This window comes from Piliocolobus tephrosceles, chromosome 8 (assembly GCF_002776525.5).
Source record: "Piliocolobus tephrosceles isolate RC106 chromosome 8, ASM277652v3, whole genome shotgun sequence".
In the NCBI taxonomy this organism is placed as follows: Eukaryota; Metazoa; Chordata; class Mammalia; order Primates; family Cercopithecidae; genus Piliocolobus; species Piliocolobus tephrosceles.
Genome location: NC_045441.1, coordinates 98246120 through 98273170, shown reverse-complemented (window position 1 = coordinate 98273170; position 27051 = coordinate 98246120). Strand labels below are relative to the sequence as shown.

Here is a 27051-nt window from a genome sequence, read left to right as displayed (position 1 = left end):
TTTAATTCTTTGAGGAACCGCCATACTCGTCTTCCATAGTGGCTGTACCATTTTACATTCCCACCAACAGTGCATGAGGGATCCAGCTTCCCCACATCCTCACCAAGACTTGTTATTTTCATCGTTTGTTAACATCTATCCCAGTGGGTGTGAAATGATACCTCACTGTGATTTTGATCTGCATTTCCCCAATGACTAGTGACTGGAGTCATTAGTGAGCACCACCACACCCAGCTAATGTTTGTATTTTTAGTAGAGACGGGGTTTCAACATATTGGCCAGGCTGGTCTCGAACTCCTGACCTCATGATCCACCTGCCTCGGCCTCCCAAAGTGCTGGGATTACAGGCATGAGCCACCACGCCTGGCCCTTTGCCCATTTTTAAATTAGATTGAGCCTGCCTGTTTTTGTGTTTAGAGTTACGGTTCTAAACTTGCTGTTCTTCAGAAGCTAGAGTAAATATTGCCTCTTATTATCCTAAGCCACATGTTTGCTGAGAACTTAGGCTACTTCAGGTGTAAGGCTACCAAGAGCCTACACAGGCACCTGAGATGAGGAGGGAGAGCAGGGCTGCAAGAGGCAGGGGCCAATGCTTTAGAAGGTCCAGATTGCTCTGGGAAAGCTGGCCCAAGGGCAGCTGTTGCCATCTCTGTCCTCCAGGTCATCCTGGAACTCTTTGCAGAGATACTAGGAAAGCAACTCACGTTTGTCTCTGGAAAGACTCAGGTTCCCAGGCCTCGGGCCTGCCCTTTCATCTGTGTTTCTTCTAAGTATTGCAACATCCAGCAGGCCTCTATTCCACAGTCCCCTGGGTGAGGGGAATGTGTCCAGGGGCCCTTGACCTGCTAGCCTGGGATCAGGGAACAACGCTCACAGCCTAACTCTTGAGAACAGACAATCTCCAGCCAAAGCTGCAAACGACTGAAAACGAGGGCTGGTCAGATGGGTGGTCAGCTTATACCCCCTCGACACCACCCCCCCCACTACATTCCAAACAAATGGAACTGTGGAAACTAGTTCTGCTTTGCCAGCCAGCACAACTCCCTCCCAGTCTGAAACCGATGAATTCTCCTCAATTCTGGGAAGAAACTCTCTCAACAAGAGGGGAAAAGGAAGCCAAGAACCCAGAAGTCCAGTTATGTTCTCCCTGAATAATTCTCCCAGGGGGGACTCACTGTCTCTGCCTTTGGTTATGTTTTCAAGTGACTGAAGGGATGGTCCCCACAGGAGACCGTCTTACATAGGCAGTCGTTATAATGACCTTTCTAATCTCTCTAATGCCTGGTAGGCTCTGCCTAGCTTGTGGTGATGGGAGGAAGCATGTGAGCATGATGTGAGGGGGTGCTGTCTCCCCACAGTCCAGAATTCTCCAGGAAAGTCATACTTCTGAGTCTTGGAAAACTTTGTATCTTAAAGGCTTATTTTTTTTTTTTTTAAATAAAAGGCATGTACCCCTTAGCTAGGGTTGATTTAATATTCATCAGGTAATAACCAGGTTTTACAAAGAAATGTTGGATGCCACACAGGAGAGGTTCTAGTGGAAGATAAAGATGCGCAAAACATACTTTGCCTCTTTTTTTTTTTTAATTGAGGTGAAATTTGCGTCACAGAAAATTAACCATTTTAAAGTGTACAATTCAGTGGTATTGAGTACATTCACAATGTTGTGCCACCATCACCCCCAAAGGAGACCCTGTGCCCATTAAGCCGTCACTCCCCCCGCCTTCTTTTCCCAGCCTGCCCCTGACAACCGCAAGTCTGCTTTCTGTCTGTATGGTTTTACCCATTCTGGACATTTCATATAAAGGGAATTATATAACATGCGGCCTTTGTGAACCCTTGTTTTGGTAGGCATTCTCCCCCCTCCAAGTCTACTGTCCTTGGCCAAGATCAGGGACTAAACTTTCTAAATATCCAGAATGAATGAAAGCTCCCTGCTTAAATCAATAGTTCCAACAACCCACAAAAGTATTTTCCAGTCATTATAATGACCTCTCTACTCTCTCTAAGGCATAGCGCTAGGTAATGAAGTGGACTCTGCCTATCAGGATGGACAAGCCCTGAGCGAAGGGGGAGTGGGTAAGGCCTGAGGTGTCTCCAGGCTGCCTGGGGACCCGGGACCCAGGCCAGACAAGCAGCAGCTCCGGGGCTGCGGGAAGGCCCAGCCCTGCACACACAGCGCTGGCTCTCATGCACCTCTGAGGAGCCTGCTGCCTCTGACCACACCTTGTGTGTGCGGTTCAGGAATACCCAAGTTCATCCGCCAAATTCAGGATACAACCCTGACTGTTCCGGGCTTTTCTTTCTGCCTTTCCCTAATCTCGTCTGGGCGTGCTCTCTTAAAGGGGAAGTGGTGCGTTCTGACTGGCCAGGGCCCTCATCCAGGAGCCAGGAAACGTCTACTACCACGAGTCGCGTTGCCCAGCGTGTCACTGGCTCAGCCTCCTTATCCAAACGGCAAGGCAGCCTCCCCGGGATGTGTAAGTGTGAGCGCAGGGCACGAGGGCCACACAGGACGGCGTGGGGCTGGGCGCAGGTCACGGAACAGAGATCCTGGCAGGCGGATCATGCTGGCAGCCCACAAGCCATTTAGCAAGATGAGTGTTAGCATAGACAGTGCTCTCGTTCTGTGAGCTGGAGCTGGAGCCGAGACAGGGCTGAGGCGGGGAGCGGGGAGAGTAGCTGCCTCAGAAAGAGGTCAGAAGTAGGAGGCTGGGTTGGGGACCAGTCTATTTTGGACAGCCCTTCTGGAGGCACCAGCCTCCAGCCTGAAAAGGAGTGGAGTGGAAAATTTTCTAGCACACCTTTCAGAGCACCGGGAAGCCAGCTGCAATGAACCTTCCTGGCGTGTCAACCCCACCTCCCCATGTTTATGTCCGTGTATTATCTACTCAGTGCACTTACCTACTCAGCCATTGTGTTTCTTTGTTGTTTTTATATGTACTTTGTGTTAAGACATGTTCAGGGTCCTTTCTTTTCAAACTGTACAAATTGCTTGAAACTAGCACCCTGGTTTTTTCCTTCTTTCCTGTCCTCAGTGGTCCTTGTCCAGTGCGTGCACACTGCAGGCCCTGAATCAACTCGGGCAGCTGGCCCACAGGTGGACCGACCAGCTCTCTAGAATGCTGGGTGGCGTGTCTGGCTGGTTTCCAGCTAGGGCTGTTTCCTGTGTGCCCAGAGAAATAAAGGGGAAAATGCACACCCATTCACACACACAGTCAGTTCCTACATGCCACAAGACTGGTGGCAGGAAAATAGACCCTTTGCTGTGTTTTAGGCCCCTTTCTGTCCTGTGGTTTTGTTTGTGTGGTAGTGATGGTTAATCTTAAATCATGTAAAAAGTTTTGTTTTCACCAAAATAACTCAGACCTTTTGCTTCTAAAGACGGGAGAGAGAAGGGGGCCAGAAAGGAGAAAAAAAAAAAAAAGTATGTGTGTCTGTACGCGTATGTTGACAGGGCATAACCACACCCTACTTCAAGACAACTTCCTGTTTGCCGCTGCCAACTGCCACTCCAAGGAGAACAGAAATGGTTCCGTTATTAGTGGCTGCTGTGGGACCACGACAGTCTGTGGGGTGAGTGGCTCTCAGCGACACCATGAGCTTAGCAGTAGTGGAGACTCTTCACCTTCTCTTGTAAGAGACCATGGCCCTGTGCTGTTGAAAGTAGACACTGGTACAGTAGAAATAAAGCAGTGGTGGCCTCTCCTATCAGCCTGTGGTCCTTAAACAGTGTGCTCCCATAGGATTCTTGTAAGTGGAATAATTTAATTCAGGGGCAGGGAGAAGGCTGAGAACTGCCTACTGAGGAAAGCTACTACCTGTGTGTGTGTTTTTAATGGACATTTTCATGTATCAGGGGAACTTAACATTAAGCGCCTCCTGTGAGTTGGCACTGTGGTAGCCACCCCACGTGTTATCAATCCTCCCAACACTCATTTATTCCACAGTGAATAGAGTGAGTGTTCTTGAGGGTGAAACCCTGTGCTAAACACAGGAGATAAAAGAGTAAACAGGACACCTGCCCTCCAGGTGTGTCCAGGCGCAGGACACTTAGACCAGTAAACCAGTAATTACAGCGTGTGATGTGCGCTAAGATGAGGGACTCAGTGTGCTCGAGGGGCACCTGTCCTGTTGTAACTCCATGATGTGGGTATTATTGTCCCCATTTTACAGGTAAGGAGACTGGGGCTCAGGGGGTTAAGTTATTTCCCCAAGTCCCAGAGCTAATGAGTGACAGAGCTGGGATTTGAGCCCAGATCTTTCTGATTCTAAAGACAGCAGTGTTTGGTCCGCATTTCCGGTGACTCCCAAAGCTTATGGAGCATGAAAATCACCTCAGGACCTTTTTAAAAAATCACAGATTTGGGGGCCCTGGCCCTGGTGTCCAAATTGAAGAAGTCCCTGCTGCACTGTATGTTCTCTGATGTGGAAGTGCAGCCTGGCACCTGCTCTGCCTCCTGCAGCCAGGATCCTCCCTCCACGGGGCCTGGCAAGCCATGAAGCCTTAGCTCAAGGCACCAGGGCAAAGGCCACTGATGCTGCCTCAAGACAGCATTGGGAAGATTCGGTCCAACAGTTCAGGTATTTTTATTTATTTATTTTAAAATTTCAGCTTTTAGATTCAAGGGTTTAGATTCAATTCAGCTTTTAGATGTGCAGGTTTTCAGGTTTGTTTTTTGGGTTTTTTGTTTTGTTTTGTTTTTGAGACAGAGTCTCACTCTGTCGCTCAGGCTGGACTGCACTGTCGCAGTCTCAGTTCATGCTACCTCTGCCTCCCAGGTTCAAGCGATTCTCCTGCCTCGGCCTCCTGAGTAGCTGGGATTATAGACACGCGCCACCACACCTGGCGAATTTTTGTATTTTTAGTAGAGACGGAGTTTTCCCATGTGGGCCAGGCTGGTTTTGAACTCCTGACCTCAAGTGGTCCACCTGCCTTGGCCTCCCAAAGTGCTGGGATTACAGGTGTGAGCCACCACGACCAGCCATTTTATCAGGTATTTTAAACATTGGGAATCCCAGCTCGTGGATCTTCTCCCTAAGATCCTGGAGTCTGTGGCTCCCCCTGTGCCCGGGTCCAGCTGTCTGCCATACCTGTCTCATCAGCGCTCTGGGGGTTATGAGGTCAGCTGTGTCATCCTAAGGTAGAATTCAACAGCTTGTCTGCAAGCTGGAGGCCCCCCCAGTTTTCACCAAAGCTATGGTGACTCCTGTGTTTAAACGCGTGTGACTTGTGCGGTGTGTGTTTGTGGTTTTGGAGGGGGCTACTCTGATGGAGAAGTTCAGTGGCATGCATGTGGAGTCCTTGTCAACCCCTCTGCTACCACTGGGCCCAGACAGTGGGGAGCAGATAGAGCCATAAAAGGTCTAATGTTATGAAGAGGATTGTGGCTCTGGCTCCAGGTGGAGTCCGGTAGACTCAGGTCCTTCGGGCAGCAGCCTGCCTTCTGAGGGCCACGTCCGTTCCCCTGCACTCAGAGTGACAACTGTGGCAACAAGCCAGAATCTGGAGAGTGCCATTCCCTGAGCACAGGAAGCCCTCTGATGACGAAGGTCTAGCAGTGACAGCAACCTATTGTATCATCACTGTAATAGCCTAGTGTCTGGCACATGGTAGGTGCCAAGGAAATGCTAAGAAAAAAAAAAATAGTGAATGAATGAAATAGGTTTCATTTTAACCCATATTTTTGTCTCCTTCCTGCCTTTGTATTTGCACCTACTTTCTCTCCTCTGCCTTTTCTGCTTAAGGATATGTTAGTATTTTGTTGCTGCTGTTGTCTGTTTTTATCTTTCTTCTTGGAATGGACTTAAACAGCTTTAACAAATTTCCTCATCACCATGTATTTATCAAGTGCTTTTCTTTTCTTTTTTTTTTGAGACAGGGTCTCATTCTGTCACCAGGCTAGAGTGACAGTGGCATGATCTCGGGTCACTGCAACCTCCGCCTCCCAGGTTCAAGCAATTCTCCCACCTCAACCTCCTGAGTAGCGGGGATTACAGGCATGCACCACCACGCCTGGCTAATTTTTCTATATTTTTAGTAGAGACGGGGTTTCACCATGTCAGCCAGGCTGGTCTCAAACTCCCGACCTCAAGTAGTCTGCCCACCTTGGCCTCCCAAAGTGCTGGGGTTACAGGAGTGAGCAACCACACCTGGCCTCAAATATTTTTCTTTAAGTAGTATTAGTCTCTACGTACTATTTGTGCCATTTTGAATTTCCTTGTGGATGTGAGTGTACCATTTTGCTTACATTTTCTTAGGTTGAAATAACTCTCTTACCTGTCTCCTACCAATTGCTTTATTATGGATTATTCAGGTTGTTTGTAGTATTTTTTTTTTTTTTTTTTTTTTTTTACTGTAGTAAACAGTGCTGAGAATATCTTTGAACTTTTTTTTTTTCCCTTTGGGATATTTCCTGGAGGTCTATTTGCAAACTAACACTACCAGATTACCAGATAAAAGGCTATGGATGCTTTTTAGTTCCTGTTATTATCACCAGGTTGCTCTCCAGAAAAATGTAATCCCTTGAAAGTACCGCTGGCAAGGTGTACATGTGCTCGTCTCCCCACAGACTCTATTTCTGTGGTTTTTCCTTTTAGCTAGGCTAGGTGTCTTGTGAGGGCATCCCTGGGGGCTGATGGAAGTATTTCAGGGCCCTGGAAACCCCCTGGGACTCCCCAGATCCTGCCCAATAGTGGTGATGCCAGAAATTTGCACCTTAGTATAAATGACAAATAGAAGAGGAAGAGGAAGGGGGAATGCCACCACAGGGGAAAAGTTAAAAAGGATCCTAAGTTACATGACTTCATAGCAGCTCTGGAATGGGAAATGCCCTTGTAAGAATCATCCCAGTTGCATTTCTAAAGTGTGGAGGGAAGGGAACGTCCCAGGCAGGGTGGCATGGTAGAAAGGGCATTGGCTCTGGGGCCTGGCAAGCCTGGGCTTTCCTGCCAGCTGCTGAGGTCTGCGTGACCTTGGTCTTGTTTCACAATCTTGCTAAGCTTTAATTTCCTCATCTGATATCTAAGAAGAAAAAAAATAATAGTAATTTCCCCATCTATAACAAGGCAACTAACGGTCTCATACCACATGGTAGGGTTGTTGGGTAGATGAGCTGGTGAGTGAAAAGGAGCTTGCACGGTGCCTGATACTCAAGAAAGGCTGTTTTCCCTCCTGACTGAATGAATGTGCATGGGGTGACCAGATGACCAAAAAACCATCCCAGAGCCTAGGGATTTGGGAACTGAGCTGGCATTGGCACGAGCAGTGTAGACCACAGGCCCACACTCATATTTGTCAAAAGAACTTAGTGCTCCAGATAGTTCACGTTGCCCAGCAGTGGGTAGGAGGTGAAGAGGGGTAAAGAAGACCTAGTATAACCTGTGCTTAAGGAACGCCTCCTCAGCTCGTCAGCCCTGCGATCTTTTAAAGAGGTACTGCAGTCTGAGAAGGGAACGGGCACTCCAGAAAAGCTCACAAGCACTCCTGGCACGGGAACTGCTTGGCACAGCTCTGCCTGCATTTGCAGCCTGTCCTATCACCTGACTTTCCTGTGTCTTCATTTCCTCCTCTGCTGAGCAAGGCTGATTCAATATCCCCTTCTAACCACCATGGCAGTAAGTTTAGTATCTAACTATGATGGTGACAAATGAGGCCACAGGCCCAGGTTGTAGCCCCAGCTCCTCCACTTACTAGTCTTACGACTCTGGGCAACTTTCTCAAATACAGTCTGTCTCCATTTCCACAACTGTAACATGGGGGGAATCGTTGCCTCACCAAGCGGCTGTAAGTACAGCTGGCCTGGCTCCTGGCACGGATCCCAGTACCAAGGTGCCAGCCCTGCCTCTCTCTCCAACTCCAGTTTACTTTTGGAAGAAGGTCCCTTGGAAATCAGGGTGTTTATAGGCAGCATCCTGACTGCAGCTATGAAAGCAGATTGAACCCACTGATAAGATAGAAGCCGGCTAATGACTTGCCAAGCACCTGCCCTCAAAAGTGGGGGCTGAAGGAGACTCCATGCTGTCAAGTGAGTAAGCCAGGTGCTGGCCTAAGCCCAAGTGTGCTTACACAACCATGGCAGACCACGAGCGACTGTGGTGCTCAAAGTCTATTGGGAGGGGGTTGGTCCCTTAAAAGCCATATTGGAAAATTCCCAACAAGTTCTTTCTAAAAATGGTGCAGGGAGCCACCTTGAGTGTTTGCGGCCGGCTCAGCCATTCATGAGGCATCTGTGCTAAGGTTTTAAATGCAGGACACTGATGCTGCAAGTATGAAAATACCTCTGTGAATAAGCGTATGGGGAAGGGAACACTGAATTTTTACTGAAATGGAATTGCCTGAGAACCTGATGGATTTTATCTTCAGAGAGTGAGGGGAGCAAACTAGAGACACCAGGGCTCCCCACGCCTATCAGATTTTTGGGATGCTGAGAGCTGGTGTCTGCAAGCTTCCTGCCTGGCTGATCTCTAGGACTGCCCCTGGAGTTGCACCTGGATGTTTAAGGAGGCTGCGGGGAAGCACGTGTTCTTAAAACAGTCAGTTGCTGAGACCTTGGCCTGGACTTCCTGTGGTGGAAATGCACAAAAGTAAAAGGATTTGACTTTTCATTTCTTTGGTACCGGGGCCCCCCAACTCTTTGTGATTGAGGTCTCAGGCAATGGTATGAGCTGCTGACTGGCACCTGCCAGCTGCCTAACACCTAAAAGGTGTTTCTTCCTCTCCCTAGGGGAGTCAGGAGCCCTGCTGAAACGCCCATAGGCAGTGGGAAAGAAGAAGTCTCGCTGGTTCTTTCAGGCTCCTCCTATCTGTAGCAGAATCTGCCAGGATTCCAAGGTGGTAGAGCCCAGAGTTAAGATAGGGGCTCTGAAAACATCCCCAGATCTGATGTTTTCTAGCTCTGTGACCTTAAGCAACTCATTATATCTCTGAGCCTCAGGAATTATACCTCAAGGAAATAATTGTAAACCACTTTTTAAATCAGTTCTTTAAAAGACAAATAGGGCCGGGCGCGGTGGCTCAGGCCTGTAATCCCAGCACTTTGGGAGGCGGGCGGTTCACGAAGTCAGGAGATTGAGACCGTCCTGGCTAACACGGTGAAACCCCGTCTCTACTAAAAATACAAAAAATTAGCCGGGCGTGGCGGCGGGCGCCTGTAGTCCCAGCTACTCAGGAGGCTGAGGCAGGAGAATGGCGTGAACCCGGGAGGCGGAGCTTGCAGTGAGCCCAGATCGCGCCACTGCACTCCAGCCTGGGCGACAGAGCAAGACTCCGTCTCAAAAAAAATAAAATAAAATAAAAGACAAATAGTAGGTCGACAGTGAGAGAATAGCTAAATAATCTACAGCACATTAATGATGGAATGTTACCTAATGGTTTAAAATAGCAAGTATATGGGAATTTCATATGTATATGCAGAATAATGTTAGTTGACAAGGAATAGTCCAAAATGTCCATTGATTACAGCTTTGTTAATAAAGCTTACCTATAGAAAAGAGAAGCTAGTAATGCCTCTCATCTTTTTGGGCGGGGGGCCCGGGGGACAGAGTCTCACTCTGTTGCCCAGGCTGGAGTGCGGTGACACGATCTCGGCTCACTGCAGCCTCTGCCTCCCAGGTTCAAGTGATTCTTCTGCCTCAGTCTCCCAAGTAGCTGGGATTACAGGCGCCCGCCACCACGGCCTGCTAATTTCTGTATTTTTAGTAGACACGGGGTTTCACCATGTTGGTCAGGCTAGTCTCAAATTCCTGACCTTGTATTCCCGCTTCAGCCTCCCAGAGTGCTGGGATTACAGGCATGAGCCATTGCGCCCGGCCGTGCCTTTCTTAAGGTATTGTAAGAATGAAATGCTATAAGGTAAATCAAGTGTTTATAAGACTGCCTGGCGCATAGGAAAAAAATTTCTTTTTTTTTTTTTTTTTGTGACAGAGTCTCGCTCAGTCGCCCAGGCTGGCGTGCAGTGGCGCGATCTCGACTCACTGAAAGCTCCGCCTCCCGGGTTCACGCCATTCTCCTTCCTCAGCCTCCTGAGTAGCTGGGACTACAGGCGCCCACCACCACGCCCGGCTAATTTTTTGTATTTTTTAGTAGAGATGGGGTTTCACTGTGTTAGCCAGGATTGTTTCGATCTCCTGACCTCGTGATCTACCCGCCTCAGCCTCCCAAAGTGCTGGGATTACAGGCGTGAGCCACCCTGCCCGGCCTTTTTTTTTTTTTTTGAGACAGTGTCTCACTCTGTCATTCAGGCTGGAGTGCAGTGCAACAATCTCAGCTCTCTGTAGCCTTGATCTCCCAGGCTCAAGCGATCCTCCCACCTCAGCTCCTAAGTAGCTGGGACTACAGGCGCATACCAGGCTGATTTTTTAAATTTTTTGTAGAAGCAGGATTTCACCATGTTACCCAGCTAGTTTTGAACTCCTGAGCTCAAGCAATCTGCCTACCTCAGCCTCCCAAAGTGGGGGGATTACAGGAGTGAGCCACTGTACACACCTGAAAAATCTTAAACTATTATTACTATTGGTCAAAGGACAAAACAGGTGAGAGCAGAGGCTGCTGGTTCAAGATCATTCACTGAGGTTGTTATTGATGTATTGAATACTTAATTCTGCACAGGTGTTCTGATAGTGATTTTCTGTTTTCCCTTTAGTAGGTGAGTGGTGTTTATATTCAATATTAGCACAATAGATTCGTTTGGTCTTTCTGTCACATGGTCTGGAAAGAAATGCGTAGCAAGAGCTATAAAACTGCAGCCTTTCACTTTGGGAATTATACTTCAAGGAAATAATTCTGAATCACTTTTTAAATAAATCAGGTTTTTTGTTGTTGTTGTTGTTGTTTTTGAGACGGAATCTCACTCTGTTGCCAGGCTGGAGTGCAGTGGCATAATCCGGGCTCACTGCAGCCTCCACCTCCCAGGTTCAAGCAATTCTCCTGCCTCAGCTTCCTGAGAAGCTGAGATTACAGGCACGCACCACCACGCCTGGCTAATTTTTGTGTTTTTAGTAGAGATGGGGTTTCACCATGTTGGCCAGGATGGTCTTGATCTCTTGACCTTGTGATCCACCCGCCTTGGCCTCCCAAAGTGCTAGAATTACAGGTGTGAGCCACCACGCCCGGTCAAATCAGTTTTTTTTTTTTTTAAAGACAAATAGTAGGTAGACAGTAAGAGAGTAGCTAAATAATCTGCGCCATGTTGATGATTGAATATTACCTAACAGTTTAAAATAGCAAGTTTGTGGGAATTTGATACGTATATGTAGAATGTTAGTTGACAAAGAATAGTCCAAAATATCCGTTGATTACAGTTTTGTTAATAAAGCTATATGCATTAACAAAGACTAAGAAAATTTAGAGGAAAGTGCTCTTTTTCTCTAAAATTGCTTAAGTATTAAATATTTTAACGAGTGAGGGATATAATGTACTACAAATTCTTTCTGGGCAGGGCAAATGGAATTAGAATAATTATAGGGATCTACCTTAGGCAGTCCCTTAATGAAAACATAAGACATGATTAAGCCTCAAGTGGATGAGGGCTTATATCCGAATGATTGTAATGTACAGCCGGAGAGCTTCACTCAGCAGCATCTTTTTGCAAGAGATAAGACCCTGCCTTCTCCTATCACCAACCTAATGCACCTCCTCACCAACACAAAACTGTGTAAGTCCACTACAGGCAGGTCTTCATAGACTAGAGAAACATAGATTGAATAGGTCTTTTTGTAAAATCCACTCACTCTGCCCTACCTGGGACATCAGTTCTACCCATTTTCAAAAGCTTAGCTACAGCTCACCTCCACAGTGAACCCCTGACCACTGACTCTGTTGGTCCCTCCACTTTAATTTTTTTTGTTTGTTTGTTTGAGACAGAGTTTCACTCTTGTTGCCCAGGCTGGAGTGCAATGGTACGATCTTGGCTCACAGCAACTTCTACCTCCTGGGTTTAAGCGATTCTCCTGCCTCAGCCTCCCGAGTAGCTGGGATTATAGGCATGTGCCACCACGCCCAGCTAATTTTGTATTTTTTGTAGAGACAGGGTTTCCCCATGTTGGTCTGGCTGGTCTCAAACTCCCAGCCTCAGGTAATCCACCCGCCTCGGCCTCCCAAAATGCTGGGATTACAGGCGTGTGCCACTGCGCCAGGCCTTTAAATTCTTATACAACCTTTCTCACCTGCACCAGTAGGGGGCAAGCTTGTTCCCATAGCTCAAGGGTTGTGAGAGCCCTTCTGATTTAATTCAAACCGTTTCACAAGTAGGAAATATTGCTTTCACCTATTTATTGCAATACAAAATCACACATCAAACACCCAAAAAAAAAAAAAACTTATATTAAGGGCAAAGGGCTGTCTTCAGGTTTTAATTAATATTCCCTCATTGCAACTTGTTCTTTCAATTGGCAATTTAAGACGAGTTTCTGAATCTAAAATATGAAACTAGGTGTGGTGGCTCACACCTGTAATCCCAGCACTTTGGGAGGCTGAGGCGGGCAGATCACTTGAGGTCGGGAGTTTGAAACCAGCCTGGTCACCATGGTGAAACCCCATCTCTACTAAAAATACAAAAATAAGCCAGACGTGGTGGTGTACACCTGTAATCCCGGCTACTCAGGAGGCTGAGGCAGGAGAATTGCTTGAACCTGGAGGCAGAGGTTGCAGTGAGCCAAGATCACGCCACTGCACTCCAGCCTGGACAACAGAGTGAGACTGTCTCAAAAAATAAAATATGAAACCAAGAAAAAAAACTTATCCACTGATACAGTTGTTTTGTAGGCCGGATGTGGTAGCTCACCTGTAATCCCAACACTTTGCGAGGCCAAGGCAAGAGGATCTCTTGAGCCCAGGAGTTCAAGACCAGCCTGGGAACTTAGAGAGACTTTGTCTCTGCAAAAAAAAAAAAAAAAAAAATTGAGACAGATTCTTGCTCTGTTGCCCAGGCTAGAGTTCTCTGGTACAAGCACAACTTGCTGTAGCCTCCACCTCTCAGGCTTAAGTGATCCACCCACCTTGGCCACCCAAAGTGCCAGGATTATAGGCATGAGCCACCATGCCTGGCCTTACCAAAAAAAAGTTTTAATTAATAATTAACTGGGGCCAGGTGCAGTGGCTCATGCCTATATGCCTATAATCCCAGCATTTTGGGAGGCCAAGACGGGCAAATCACTTGATGCCAGGAGTTCAAGACTAGCCTGGCCAACATGATGAAACCCTATCTGTACTAAAAATATAAAAATTAGTCAGGCATGATGTTGCATGCCTGTAATCCCAGCTACTTGGGAGACTGAGATCACGAGAATCTTCAGCCTTGATTCTCCCAGGCTCAAGAGAATCGCTTGAGGTGGAGGTTACAGTGAGATGAGATCCTGCCGCTGCACTCCAGCCTGGGCCACAGAGCAAGACTGTGTCTCAAAAAATAATATTAATTAGCCGGGTGTGGTGGCACACGCCTGTAGTCCCAGCTACTCAGAAGGCTGAATTGGGAGGATCACTTGAACCTGGAAGGCAGAGGTTGCAGTAAGCCATGATCGTGCCATAGCACTCTAGCCTGGGTGACAGAGTTTTTTTTCTGTCTCAAAAAAATTTTTTTTTTTTTTGTAAATTTAGCAGCAGAATGTGTCAGCCAGGACCACTAACCAGAATTCTTTCAGAAGGTGATTGTAGAATCACTGGCCTGGCCCATTGATTTTGTCCTTCATGGCACCCTTCCTTGTGATTTATCTTTGTTTACTTGCATATTTTTTAACACTTAGTTTAGTAAAATAAAATATATCTTCATTATTCAGGTTTATCTCCCCACCTAAACCAAGAAATATTTCTGTACATGCCCCACCCACCCACCATCAGCTTTGAGTCAGTGATAGCAAGGCAGTGAATGAAGACTGCAGAAACATCTAAAGCAGTAGTGGTAAAAATCAAAGTCTTATTTTCATATTGGAAGCCTCTGCCAAAAAACAAATTGCTAAACAAGACATTTCTGAGAGGCAGAACGTCGATAGACTTGAAGTTAGGAGACTTGGTTCTAGTCTCAGGATTGCTGCTAACTAGCTTTAACCCGAAGGCTGGCAACTGATAACCTCATCTATCAGAAAGATCACACTAGTTGACTTTTAAGATCCAGTTGTAACCTTTAGTGATTCTAAGTTCTGCATTTTCTAATTTCCTGGCTTCGAATTTTATTCACCTAGTTTCCTGCCTTCCTGAGAGGCAGCTAGGCCTATGTACTTGGCACAGAGGCACCCTGATCCTTGAGTAGCCCTGACCTTGGCAATCAGCTCACCTCTCTGGGTCTCCTTTGGCCAGTCAGCCGTGAGGTGGGTGGAGATGCCTGGCTGCTTCCTGCCTGTCTCACAGGGGTTGTAAAGGGCAGTACAATTTTACAAAGGATGAATTCCTCCAAGGAAGATCTCGCCTGAGTAAAATTGTTCAATACTTCTGCTGTTATTATTGCTCTGACATCCAGGAATCATGAGGGATGAGAAGGGAAGAAACAGGTATAAGTATCCCTTGTATTTATGGTGATTGAGTGGAAGGAGGCTTTGAAGCCATCTAGGGACCCACTTCATTCACAGATAAAGACACAGGAACCAAGGAAGGTTCAGTGGTAAACTGAAGGCCCAAGCCTAATACTGTGTATGTGTGGTTGGAGTGGGAGCCCAGGTCTCCCGGCTCCCAGCCCTCAAAACAGAGGCCTCAGAACTAGCTCTTTGTTTTCAAAAGCTTCAACAGGATGGCTTCTGAGAACTAAGCTGTATGCAAAGGTCTACTCTGATTCAATGAGGAAAAAGTACCCTGTAAATTTATTCTGTGTAGGCAGCATATGAGCACTGGTCAAGCAAAAAAAATGCAGCAATTGAATGATCCTCAAAAATCTGCTTCCTCCTAATTCCCATTGCATCAGAAGAGTAAATTCAGTCTGCTTTGAGACAGCCTGGCAACCCATTGGTACAAGGGAGCACAGAGAAACCCCAGACTCCTGTCGCAGCTGGCCACAGGTGTAGGCTTGCATCTCCCAGGTCAGGGTGCCTGCAAAAGCATCCAGGAAAGGTGCCCTAATGAGAGAAGCCTAGGCTCAGCCTTGGGCTGGAGAGAGAATGATCTGCCATCTTTGTCTGTCACATTTTGCATTATCAAATTCAGCCAGATTTTCAGATCTGTGATCTCTAGTTCAGGAGATCTGTTATAATTTCATTTATTTATTCAACACATGTTAATTAAGCACTAATTGTATGTGAGACATAAGACAGCCAGAGAGGACTTAGGGTTTCAAGAAGCTTTGTCTTTTTTAGGGTGTGGGATTCCTTCCTGTAATCATGTACAAAGTTTTTGGATAGGTGTAAAAATGCATTTTGCTGGGGTCTTAAATTTTTATCAGATTTGCTACTCTAAAACAATTAAGAACCCCATAGTGGGTGCACACTAGAACTTTACTTCATGCATCTGCTGTCCTGGTCAGTATCCTCATCCTGCCCATTCAGTCGAAAGCGCAGGGGCTAACAGAACGTGAACAAGTGACGCATCTCTGCCCAGAGCTCTGGTATCCTCTGTAGAACCTCAGGAAGTTGTGCTCGCCGGCCCAAGTCCATGCCCCACATTGCAGATTCTGGCTCAAGCGTTGACATCCTCCTGCATGTGACCCTCTGTGGACCTCGCGGAGGCCATAGCAGGGGTGTGTCGACACTGTCTTCTCAGTCCCAGGACAGCTGCTGGGCCACTTCCTCGCTCGCAAAGTCCCTTTGATTCAAGCCTGCTGGTCCCTCTTACTTTAGTGCTCCTGCAGAGTGTCAGGTTCGAGAGTTTCCTGTTTGTTGAGAGTCCTGCCCTGTCCACTGCTCTGATGGACCTGTGGCCTCTGTGTAGCTGTCTAGGAATTGCTTTGGCTATGTGGGGTTATCCCACTGTTCAGGTGATACCTGGTGTCCCTCTGCTACTCCTGTGGAAGTAGTTTTGCAGAAAGATGACCTGGTAAATGCCTCCCGCGAGAACCTTGATGTTAGTTGAGCATGCCATTTGATACAGAAACCCAGAACATAAGTATTGCTAGCTGGTGGAATAGGAGCATATGTCAAGACAAATCGTCTCATCAGAACCTAGGCTTCAGGGATGCCGATGCTGCAGGGAAAGCACTTCTCTCTGCCTGTTGTGTGTTTGAATGTATGTGAGTGTGTGAGAGCCTCACCTGCTACAGATGCTGTGCTGAGTTCTCTACTTTCTGCCCCTGTAGAGAGAAGACACGGTTCAATGTGTAGACCTTCTCCCTCTCCAGTGTCTCCAGCCTCCAATCCCAGGACATCACTAGTACAGGTGAAAACAAAAGCCTGTCTCAGCGGCCATCACTCTGCCAGCAGCACCTCAAAGCCATTCAAAACGCCCAAAGACAATCTACTTACCTCCAGCAGCAAACAGCACACAGTCTTTCCTGCGAAAGGATCAAGGGATAAACCATGGTGAGTCAGCTGGCTGGCAGCCAGCTGCTGTCTGTCCCCCCTGCTGTTCCTGTCACCACGGGAAACAGTATTTACCCTCTGGCTTTGTTCCTAGGAGTCACATGCAGGAATCTGGGGGACTGAGGAATGAAGGGACAGAAACCCAAAATGATGGGAAGATAAACCTAAATATTAGAGGGCACGTGGGACCTTAAGAGTATCATATGGGCCACGCTCACGCCTATAATCCCAGCACTTTGGGAGGCTGAGGCGGGTGGATCACCTGAGGTCAGGAGTTTGAGACCAGCCTGGCCAACATGGTGAAACCCCGTATCTACTAAAAATACAAAAAGTAACGAGGCATGGGGGCATGTATCTGTAATCCCAGCAACTCAGGGGGCTGAAGCAGGAGAATTGCTTGAACCCAGGAGGCGGAGTTGTGGTGAGCTGAGATCGCGCCACTGCACTCCAGCCTAGGCGACAGCGAAACTCTGTCTCAAAAATATTTATATATATACCCTATGCCTGATGGGGAATTTTTTTATTCTCTTGAGAGTTGAGCCAAGTTGTGTCTAAGAAAAGGGTAACAGGGAAATATTTCTCAGTTCTGCGGCCACCTCTCAATTTTCCACCCCAGTGAAGACAAGCTTTGGTGTAAAATCAAAAGCACTGACAGTCTGCCTGGTGTGGAGCAAAGCCGTGGCCCTACCCCCAACACTGCGTCCCAGGTCCTGTGGAATAGTGGAATAGTGGAATAGTGGAAAATCAGTGGAAAAAGAGTGGAAAATCAGTGGAAAAATCAGAGGCGTTTGACCAGGCATGATGGCTCACACCAGCAATCCCAGCACTTTGGGAGGCTGAGGTGGGCAGATCACTTGAGGTCAGGAGTTCAAGAGCAGCCTGATGAACGTGGTGAAACCCCATCTCTACTAAAAATACAAAAATTAGCTGGGCATAGTGGTGCATGCCTGTAATCCCAGCTACTCGGGAGGCTGAAGCAGGAGAGTTGCTTCATTCCAGGAGGCAGGGGTTGCAGTGAGCCGAGATTGTGCCACTGCACGCCAGCCTGGATGACAAAGTGAGACCCTGTCTCAAAAAAAATTTTAAAAAAAATCTGAGGCTTTTAATTCATTTGGTTATCTCAGCCCTTACTAAAAAGTCAGAAAAGGTTGCCTGTGGAACAGACAGTTAGGAAGCCAAACTTAAAACAAGGAAGATGAGTATCTTCAAATGCTGTTGGCACCCAGCTTGGAGTACTTAAGGAACTGGCTTCTGACAGCACCTCTATGCTTATCTTTCAAGCCTTGAGAAGGCAGAGAAGGGATAAGTGTGGAGTCCATCTGTTTTATGTATTTAAAGAGAAAAAGTGTTCCATCAATTAATGACAGTTAATTGCACTTAAGTTCATACCTAGGCAAGCTGTGGAGTAAAATCATCCATCAATGGGTTTGTCACTGCACACTGGAAATTATGATGACTTAGTAAAGAGCTAATTATGTCAGATCAATTACAGAGCCTCTTGTGATGGAGTGGAAAGGTATAGGCGTGGCTGTGGAGGAGTTACCTGCCACGCAGCTGGGCCTCATGGGCAAGCTTTGTTCTCCTCGGGTTGTTGGGATTGCAGGTCCACCCTGCAGGAGGCTGTAGCTGGTTAGGGAAGACTCAGCCTGAGACTGGTGGTTGCCCACCCACCAGCGATGTGAGTCTCCCAGTCACTACCCTGCAATCCGTCTTATCTGTGACCTGAGAATGTGCCTGAGAGTTTATTTACTGGGGCTGTGTGGTATCCCGATATAACCACAAGCTCTGGAGTCACTGGCCTGGGCACAAATTTCAGCTGGGTGACCTTAGGCAAGTTATTTGATTGTGTTGTGCTTCCGTTTACTCATCTGTAAAGTGGGGCCAATAATAGCTCTATTCCATGGGATTGTTGTGAGGATTAAGTGAGCTAATTTTTATAAAGTAGTAGGCACAGTATCTGGATCATAGTGTATGTTCAATAAATAATTTAGCATAATGTCATCATTATTATTATTATATTATCATGTGTGCCAAAGGACATCCATCCTGGGATAAAGAATGACAAGTCAAATCTCTCTAAAAAAAATTAGAGAAATGGCTCTTCAGACTCAGAGTGAAGATAAAAATGATTAAATAATTTATTCAGAGTCCAGAAATGAGCTACAGAGAAACAAAATAAGGGAAGCCAGGGAAGGAGCACATAAGTCAGGAGAAGACCCAGGGAGTTTGGGGAAGATCATCAATGAATGCTCCTTGTAAAAGAGCAAATGAGAGGTCTCTTGTAGCCCCACAGCACCAAAAAGCACCTGCCCAAAAGGCAAACCTTCAGGGTGACCATTGGGTTCAAATCATTGTCCACACTCAATCCAGTCCAACTCAACACACACTTCTTAAGACCTGCCACAGTCAAGTCCTCTTCAGCTAGGGGCAAAAAGTGGTTTTGAAAGAATCTGGCTGGGTGCAGTGGATCACATCTGTAATCCCAGTACTTTGGGAGGCCAAGATGGGCAGATCACGAGGTCAGGAGTTCGACACGAGCCTGGCCAGCATGGTGAAACCCCATCTCTACTAAAGATACAAAAAATTAGCCAGGCGTAGTGACACGCACCTGTAATCCCAGCTACTCAGGAGGCTGAGGCAGGAGAATTGCTTGAACCTGGGAGGAAGAAGTTGCGGTGAGCTGAGATTGCTCCATTGCACTCCAGCCTGGGCAACAGGGCAAGACAGAGAGAAAGAGAGAGAGAGAGAAAGAAAGAGAGAAACTGAAAAAACTAGCCCAGGTCCAGAGATGAGCAACCAAGAGATTTGTAAGGAGGGAGCTAGCTCGTAGTGAAAAGACTAGAGTGCTTACCTGTGGGAAGAAGAGAAAAGCATGGGTAATTTGCCATGCCTTCAAGTCAGTAATTATTCTGAGGACAGAACAAGTGGTGCGCCATGAATGAGGCCGAACCATGGACTGCAATGGTCTGGAGACCTAACTGTCCTCACCTCCCATCTGCCTGGCTGTCGTCCATCTACCCAACACGTCCAGGAACATGTGTCCGGGAAGAGATAGAGTCTCCAAGGCTGGGAAGATTTGGCTTTGAGCCTTAGAGGGCTCAGCCTCAGTTGAGAGGTATCCCAGAGTGCAGCTCCCCAGAGTGCAGTTCCCCAGACCTGTATTGAGCTAGGAGCAGGAAAAGCAAGTTCAAGTCTGGGCCCTGCCTCTAACTTTCTGTGTGTCCTTGAACAAGTCACTTTACTTCTCTGAGTTTCATTTTCAAGCCTGAATATTTTGAAATTCTATATCACAGTCCTATCAAAAATTCACAAAGTTCCTCACTGCTTCCTGAATTAAAGAGTTAGTCCCTCAGCCCAACATAAGGGACCCTCTGCCAACTAGCTGCAACCCCCCTAAGTCAATACTGAATATCCAATACCACCCTATTATGCCAGATTTCCCCCTATCTCTACCCCTGGTACCTTTGCCTGGAACATCCAGCCATCTTTACTCAACATTTAATGAGCACTTATTGTAAGACTATGTGTGCCAACTCTACAACAAGCACGGGGGATACACAGGGCCCGCTGATGTCACACAGGCACCTTTGTGCAAATTAGAAAACGGTCTGGATACAGGCCTATACCAGGTGCACAGTTGACTAATGGCCTTCATCCCCTGCTCACTTCCTTAGCCAGGCCTCCTCTCCCAGTGCATAACCTATACAACTGTACACTGCAGCCCTGGGGATACAAAGTTAAGATACAGACACTGTCTTAGGGAGTCTGTAAATAGAAACATAAGCTAACACAGTACAAAGTGATAAGGACTATGAGATCAGTAGCAAAGGAGAAGGGCACCTAACCCAGGCTGAGGACTCAGAAAGGGTTTTTTCAAAAGAGATCACTTCCGGCCAGGTGTGGTGGCTCACACCTGTAATCCCAGCACTTTGGGAAGTCGAGGCGGGTGGATCATGAGGTCAGGAGTTCAAGACCAGCCTGACCAACATGGTGAAACCCCATCTCTACTGAAAATTCAAAAATTAGCTGGGCGTGGTGACGTGTGCCTGTAATCCCAGCTACTCAGGAGGATGAGGCAGTAGAATCGCTTGAACCCTGGAGGCGGAGGTTGCATTGAGCCAAGAAAAGAAAAAAAAGGTCACTTCTGCTAAATTCAAAGGACAAGTAGTAGAAAGGAGGTAGACAAAGAGAATGGGATTAGAATGGTAAATTTTTAATGTTACGTCTATTTTACCACCAAAAAAAAAAAAAAAAAAATCTAACTAAGAGAGTAGGAAGGGTGTCCTAGGCAAAGGGAACAGAATGTGCAAAAGTATTTGCATGTGGGGAGAGGCAGGATGTGAAACTGAGTAGGGGAGTGAGGCCCAGATTATGAAGTTCTGCTGTATGTGTTAAGTTCAGGAATTTGGACTTCACCCTGGAAATTGCAAAGAAGCATTAAAGGAGCAGTTTTATGATGTAGTCTGGTCACCTTGACAGCCATGTAAAAGGATGGCTGGGGGGGGTCACACAGGAAGCAGCAAGAATGGTGAGGACATTGTATCACCCAGGCGAGGCGTGGTGACAGCCTGGTTCCAGGCAGTGATGTGTACAGAGGGGCAGGGTGAGATAAATATTAAGGAGGGAGAACTCCACAGGACTTTGGGGATCATATGTAGGGCTGGAGTACAAGGGGAGGGGTTAGGACAGCTGAGTTGTGGTCCTGCCGCTTCCTCAAGGGAAGGACAGTAAGGGCCAGAGTTGAGGGAGGGAAGGGAAGAATGAGTTCAGCTGGGAAGTCAGTGGATTTTGAAGTGTCTGAGAAATATCTACAAAGAAATGTGAGTGGGCACTGAATGTTTGGAACCAGGGGTCCAGAGATAGGTATGGGCCAGGACTAGAGAGTCATCAGTGTAGACGTGGGCATGGAAGCTGTGGGTGTAGATGGTGCCTGCCAGGGAGGTATATGGTGTGAGAAGAACAGAGGCCAAGGGTGGTGCCATGGAGGATTGGGACAGGGAAAGAGGAGTCTGAGGGCGCTGGGTCTGCTAAGCCCCGTGTTTCCACAGCATTCAGTCCCCTTCTCTCCTGGCCAAAATCCTTACCATTCTTATAGCCCGTGTCACTGGCTACCTTCTCTCAATGCCCTTTCCTCATTCACTTCCTCCTTGCCAACAACCTGATATGCTATCGCCTTTCTTTTAATCCCCAGAGCACTTAATTTTTACCTCACATGTGACACTTTCTCTGATCAGCCATAGACTCCACTGCCTGTCTTCCTCCTGCCCAGTAGTTACTAAAGGGCCTCCTGTATGGTAACCGCTCACCAACTCAACAAGCGTGGTACTCGTGTCAGTACATATTTGTTGAATTGAATGAAATAGATGTGACCATTGAAAGGGATTCTAAGATTTCCATTCCTGGAGATGGCTGACCTTTTGTCTTGAATTGTTTAGACTAGCACTATCCGATAGAAATGTAATGTGTGTCACACATGTTAATTTTACATTTTCAAGCAGCCACATTGGAAAAAAGTACAAAAGAAAGAGGTGAAATTAATTTTTTTTTTTTTTGAGTTGGAGTCCTGCTCTGTCACCCAGATTGGAGTGCAGTGGCATGATCTCGGCTCACTGCAACCTCTGTCACCTGGGTTCAAGCTATTCTCCTGCCTCATCCTCCTGAGTAGCTGGGATTACAGGTGCCCACCACCATGCCCGGCTACTTTTTGTGTTTTCAGTGCAGACGGGATTTCACCATCTTGGCCAGCCTGGTCTTGAACTCCTCATGATCCATCTGCCTTGGCCTCCCAAAATGCCAGGATTACAGGCGTGAACCACCATGCCCAGCCATGAAATTAATTTTTAATAATAGTCATTGGCCGGGCATGGTGGCTCATGCCTGTAATCCCAACACTCTGGGAAGACGAGGCGGATGGATCACTTGAGGTCAAGAGCTCGAGACCAGCCTAGCCAACATGCTGGAACTCTGTCTCTACTACAAATACAAAAAATAATAATAATAATGGTGGTAGCATCCCCCAGCTACTCGGGAAGCTGAGGCAGGAGACTTGCTTGAACCTGGGAGGCAGAGGTTGTGATGAACCAAGATCCTGGCACTGCACTCCAGCCTGGGCAACAAAGCAAGTGAGACTCCACCTCAAAAAAAAAAAAAAAAAAGTTATGTGCCACATAAAAGCGTATTAGTCAACAGCAGTCCTATAACATGATTATACCATATTTTTACTGTAGCTTTTCTACATTTAGATATGTTTAGACACACAAATACTTACCTTTATATTACAGTTGCCTACAGTATTCAGTACAGTCACATGCTGTACAGGTTTGTAATCTAGGAACAAGTGGCTTACCATACAGCTTAGGTTCAAGCACCTTTTATACTTGACAGGACAGAATCCTGCCGGACCGGCAAGAAGAGGGTGATCCATCGGAAAAGTGGAACTGGTCACCCTTTTTTTTTTTTTTTTTTTTTTTTTTTTTGAGACAGGGTGTATAGCTCTGTCGCCCAGGCCAGTGTGCAGGGGTTTGTGTTAATTCACTCTACGATGTTAGCATGATGAAATCACCTATCATTAAATTTCTTAGAACATAGCCCCATCATGAAGTGACACATGACTATTTTATTTAATCTAATATATTCAAAATACTATCATTTCAACATATAATCAATGAGATAGATTACATTATTTTCTTTTCATAAGTCTTCAAAATCCTGCATGTGTTTTATTACACTTACAGCACATCTCAATTTGGACACTAAATTTTCATCAGAAATATTTGGCCCATTTTTAGATTTCATAAAAACTAGAGATTATAAAATAGATTGACATACCCCAGTTGTTCTAAATAGACTTAAACATTTTCTAATTACTGAATCAAGTATCTGTTCTTAAATTTCAATGAACTGAACTTAAATGAAATTTGAAATCCCATTCCTCAGTCACAGTAGCCACTTTTTTTTAAATCTTTTTTTTTCTTTTTTTTTTTTTTTTTTTTTTTTTGAGACAGGGTCTCACTCTGTCACCCAGCCTGGGGCTGGAGTACAGTAGTGCGATCTCAGCTTACTGCAGCCTCAACCTCCTGGGCTCAAGTGATCCTCCCAACTCAACCTCCCAAGTAGCTGGGACGACAAGCGCACACTACTGTGCCTGGCTAATATTTGTGTTTTTTGTAGAGTTGGGGTTTCACCATCTCGAATTCCTGAGCTCAAGGGATCCACCCACCTCAGCCTCCCGAAGTGCTGGGATTACAGGTGTGAGCCACAGCGCCTGGCCCCCACAGTAGCCACATTTTAAATGCTCAGTAGCCTGAAGTGGTTAGTGGCTGCTGGATCTAGACACATAGGCCGCTGACTCTGGGTGGGGCCCTCTGGTTTTTACAATTCAATGGTGTGTTAATTGGGCTCCTCTAATCTCTTTTAAAGTTACACTCCCAACAGGAGTTGCTAAATTCCAGCTCGTTTCTCCCCTTGGCCTGGTGCTGCTGAGTCTGTGGTGGAAACAGACCTGGAAGACCTGCATCAGGCGGTGCAGAGCGCCCCCTGCCCAAGTTCTGCTCCATTGCTCCAAGTGAGCTCTGTATCGCCCCCTCCTGGCCAAGAAAGCATAAGCGGTGCCAACCCATGCTGGACCGTGGCCCTTAGATTAGATTTAACAGCAGGTTAGGGCTGCCCTTTCCAAATAGCTCAAATTCACACGTACAGCAATGAAAACACTACTCTATCAGGCTGACCTCCTGGCATTCCAGCACAAGGTTAAATGGTCTGTGGTTTTGTTATTTTCTCCTTTATGTGGCTGAGTAGGTTTAAAAAAAAACTGCATTACAAGAAAGGGGGAGACCGGTGTGATGGCTCACGCCTGTAATTCCAGCACGGGAGGCCGAGGCGGGTGGATCACCTGAAGTCAGGAGTTCAAGACCAGCCTGGCCAACATGGCAAAACCCTGCCCCTACTAAAAGTACAAAAAATTAGCCAGGTGTAGTGGCAGGCACCTGTAATCCCAGATACTTGGGAGGCTAAGGCAAGAGAATCACTTGAATCTGGGAGGCAGAGGTTGCAGTGAGCCAAGATCACACTACTGCACTCCAGCGTGGGCGACAGAGCAAGACTGTCTCAAAAAAAAAGAAGAAGAAGAAGAAGAAGAAAGGGGAAAACACAGAGAGCATTGCCATGTTACCAGGTTTGTCCCCTGCAGAGCTGCCTGACAGCACTCACAGGCTGCCCAGCATCCCCAGCCCTGCACTCAGCCTCTCAGAGGCCCCTTCCACTGGTTCACTGTCCTGACAGTGGGGACCAGCCCTGCGGGAGCCAGAGGTCGGGGGTACCTGGCCACCATCCCACAGCGTTGACATCTGTGTAGTTGATGACAGTAGAGGGAGGTGGGCAAGATGACTCGGTCCCCGGGTAAAAATCAAGACAGAGTTATGGCTGTTTGGCTGTTTTGAGCATTTCAGCCTTTACTTATGAGTCCCTGCTCAGCCATGGGACCAGACCCTGGCACAGTGACCCAGTCAGCCAGTCTGACTCTCCCAGCTGCTGTCACTTCGGCTACCCTGGTCTGGCCTGGCGAATTGATGGGGAACTCAGACCCACGGATGTAGGCTGAGGTGGGTAGGAGGCAGAGAGGAGGTAGGAGGAGGATTTCCTCCCCTGGATGGCTTGTTGCCTTCTCTTTGGGCCTTATCAACCCACACGTGTGTGTTGAATGCTAAATATGCTCAGCTATTAAAAATGCAGGAGATGAGCCTGCTGCTCCAGGAAGAAAATGAGCCAAAGCAAAAGAAAAATCAGCAGGCTCCCTGGCCTCCCGTGTGTGCCCTGCAGCAGGTGGGGGAGGGCTCCCTCTCCCCAGGTAGGCGGGGCTCCTCTCCAAATGCTTGGAATTACCAGGCGGGTCCTCCCGGAGTGACTGGGGCTGAGGGAGTGGAAGTGCTCTGGAAGTCTTCCCAGCGCTTTATGGAGAGGGAAGCGATCACTGAGAGGCCCTGGCCAGACGTCTGTGGGAGAAACTGGGCGGCTTATCTCTTCCTGCCTGGTGCTGGCATGAACTAGGGGCAAGACCAAGGCTCAGGATTGATGGCTCCCTGAAGACACAGGGAGTCGTCTCAGGCTGTGAAATACGAGCAACCCAAGGAGCCGCAGACACTGCAAGGTTCCTACCCCTGTGACTGCCCTGCATTCCTCAGCAGGATTCTTGCAGTCGCCTCTCCCTGGCCTCCTTCCTCCTCGCTCTGCCCATCCTCCAGTCCACCCCGCACACCCCACCAGAGTGATGTGAGCCCCTGCTCTTCCCACAACTCTTTGGTGGCTCCCACTTGTCTGCCTACAGAGTAGAAGTTTAACGTTTTTGTAATGGACTTCAGGGGGGAGGGGAAAGAGAGGGTGGGGAGGTAGACAGACCAGAATATTCAAGCATCTGGGGGCTGCAGGCAGGGGCATAGTGTCCCTTCCAGGACAGGGAGGCCATGGGAATTTAAACATGTAAGTGCTGCCTGCTCACTGGGTTTTCAGATGAGCAAAGGTAAGGACAATGGACAGCTCCTTGGGTGTAAACGCAGCCAACCTTGTGAAGTCACAGAAGTGCTCAGAAATAGGGAATCCAGCCTAGGGAGGGAAAGTAAGACCAAGACAGCTGGGGAAGGAAGAAAATGGCCTGAAGTGGCCAGGCGCTGTGGCTCTTTGGGTGACCGAGGCAGGCGGATCACTTGAGGTCAGGAGTTCAAGACTAACGTGGTGAAACCCCATCTCTACTAAAAATACAAAAAAAAAAAAAATTAGCTGGGCATAGTGGTGTGTGCCTGTAATCCCAGCTACTCGGGAGGCTGAGGCACAAGAATCGCTTGAACCTGGGAGACAGGTCACAGTGAGCTGAGATCGTGCCACTGCACTCCAACCTGGGCAACACAGCAAGACTCCATCTCAAAAAAAAAAAAAAAAAAAAAAACGGCCTGAAGGAAAGAAGAGGGATGAGCCACAGAGATTAGTAACCATGATCCTTTGTGGCTGCATAGCTCATTATGATTTTTAGATGTTTTCATAGCCCAATCCTATTTGAGCCTAAAGACTATTTTGTGATGAAGATAAGAAAACAGAGGCCCAAAGAGATGAAGTGATGGGCTGAGATTACAAACACAGTGGGACAGCAGAGGAGCTGAGACTTGATCCCTGGCCTTCTGGCTTCCAGTGCTGCAATAAAGAGCAGCACCCTCAGTATTGCCTGACGTCAAGCCCATTCTACCCTTCATTTTGTGGAATGACCTGGGGCAACCTTTCTCAGCCTCAGGCTTCACATCTATGAAACTGGGGGTGGAGATTAAACACGGTATTGCACGTGAGTGCGTAACTCACTGCTCACGCGTGGTAGGTGTGCAGCATGTGCCGCTATGAGCGCACACTTCACCTTTGTCCTCACCCAGTCTCTTCTCAGAAGAGGAGAGGCAGCACAGCCTGATCCCCACCTAAAGCATTTGTTCTTACCAAGCATTGGTGGGTCGCCAGTTTGGTTTTTATTGTGTTATGTGATTTAACCTCCACCGAGAACATTAATTCATTCATCAAACATTTATCGAGCCCTTCCTAAATGCTAGATAATGTATAGGCTGCTGGGATAATTCCAGAGCGATA

The 27051-nt window shown here is 47.3% G+C and overlaps 1 protein-coding gene across 19 annotated transcripts in view; it reads left to right on the top strand.

Annotated features, from left to right (window-relative positions):
• ATXN7L1 (ataxin 7 like 1) overlaps positions 1 to 27051 on the top strand; it is a 268359-nt gene that overhangs the window by 192016 nt on the left and 49292 nt on the right. For 13 of the 19 annotated variants that reach the window (XR_002724661.1, XM_023183053.1, XM_023183054.1 and 10 more), the window contains one exon: positions 16212 to 16434. Coding sequence is in view for 15 of the 19 variants with exons in the window: in XM_023183053.1 (XP_023038821.1) it covers positions 16212 to 16434 (223 nt within the window). In the remaining 4 variants the exon portion in view is untranslated. Of the gene's footprint in view, positions 1 to 2331; positions 2481 to 3457; positions 3577 to 16211; positions 16435 to 27051 lie in introns of those variants that run through there. The other 6 variants (XR_002724664.2, XM_023183061.1, XM_023183066.1 and 3 more) reach the window with 3 other exon arrangements.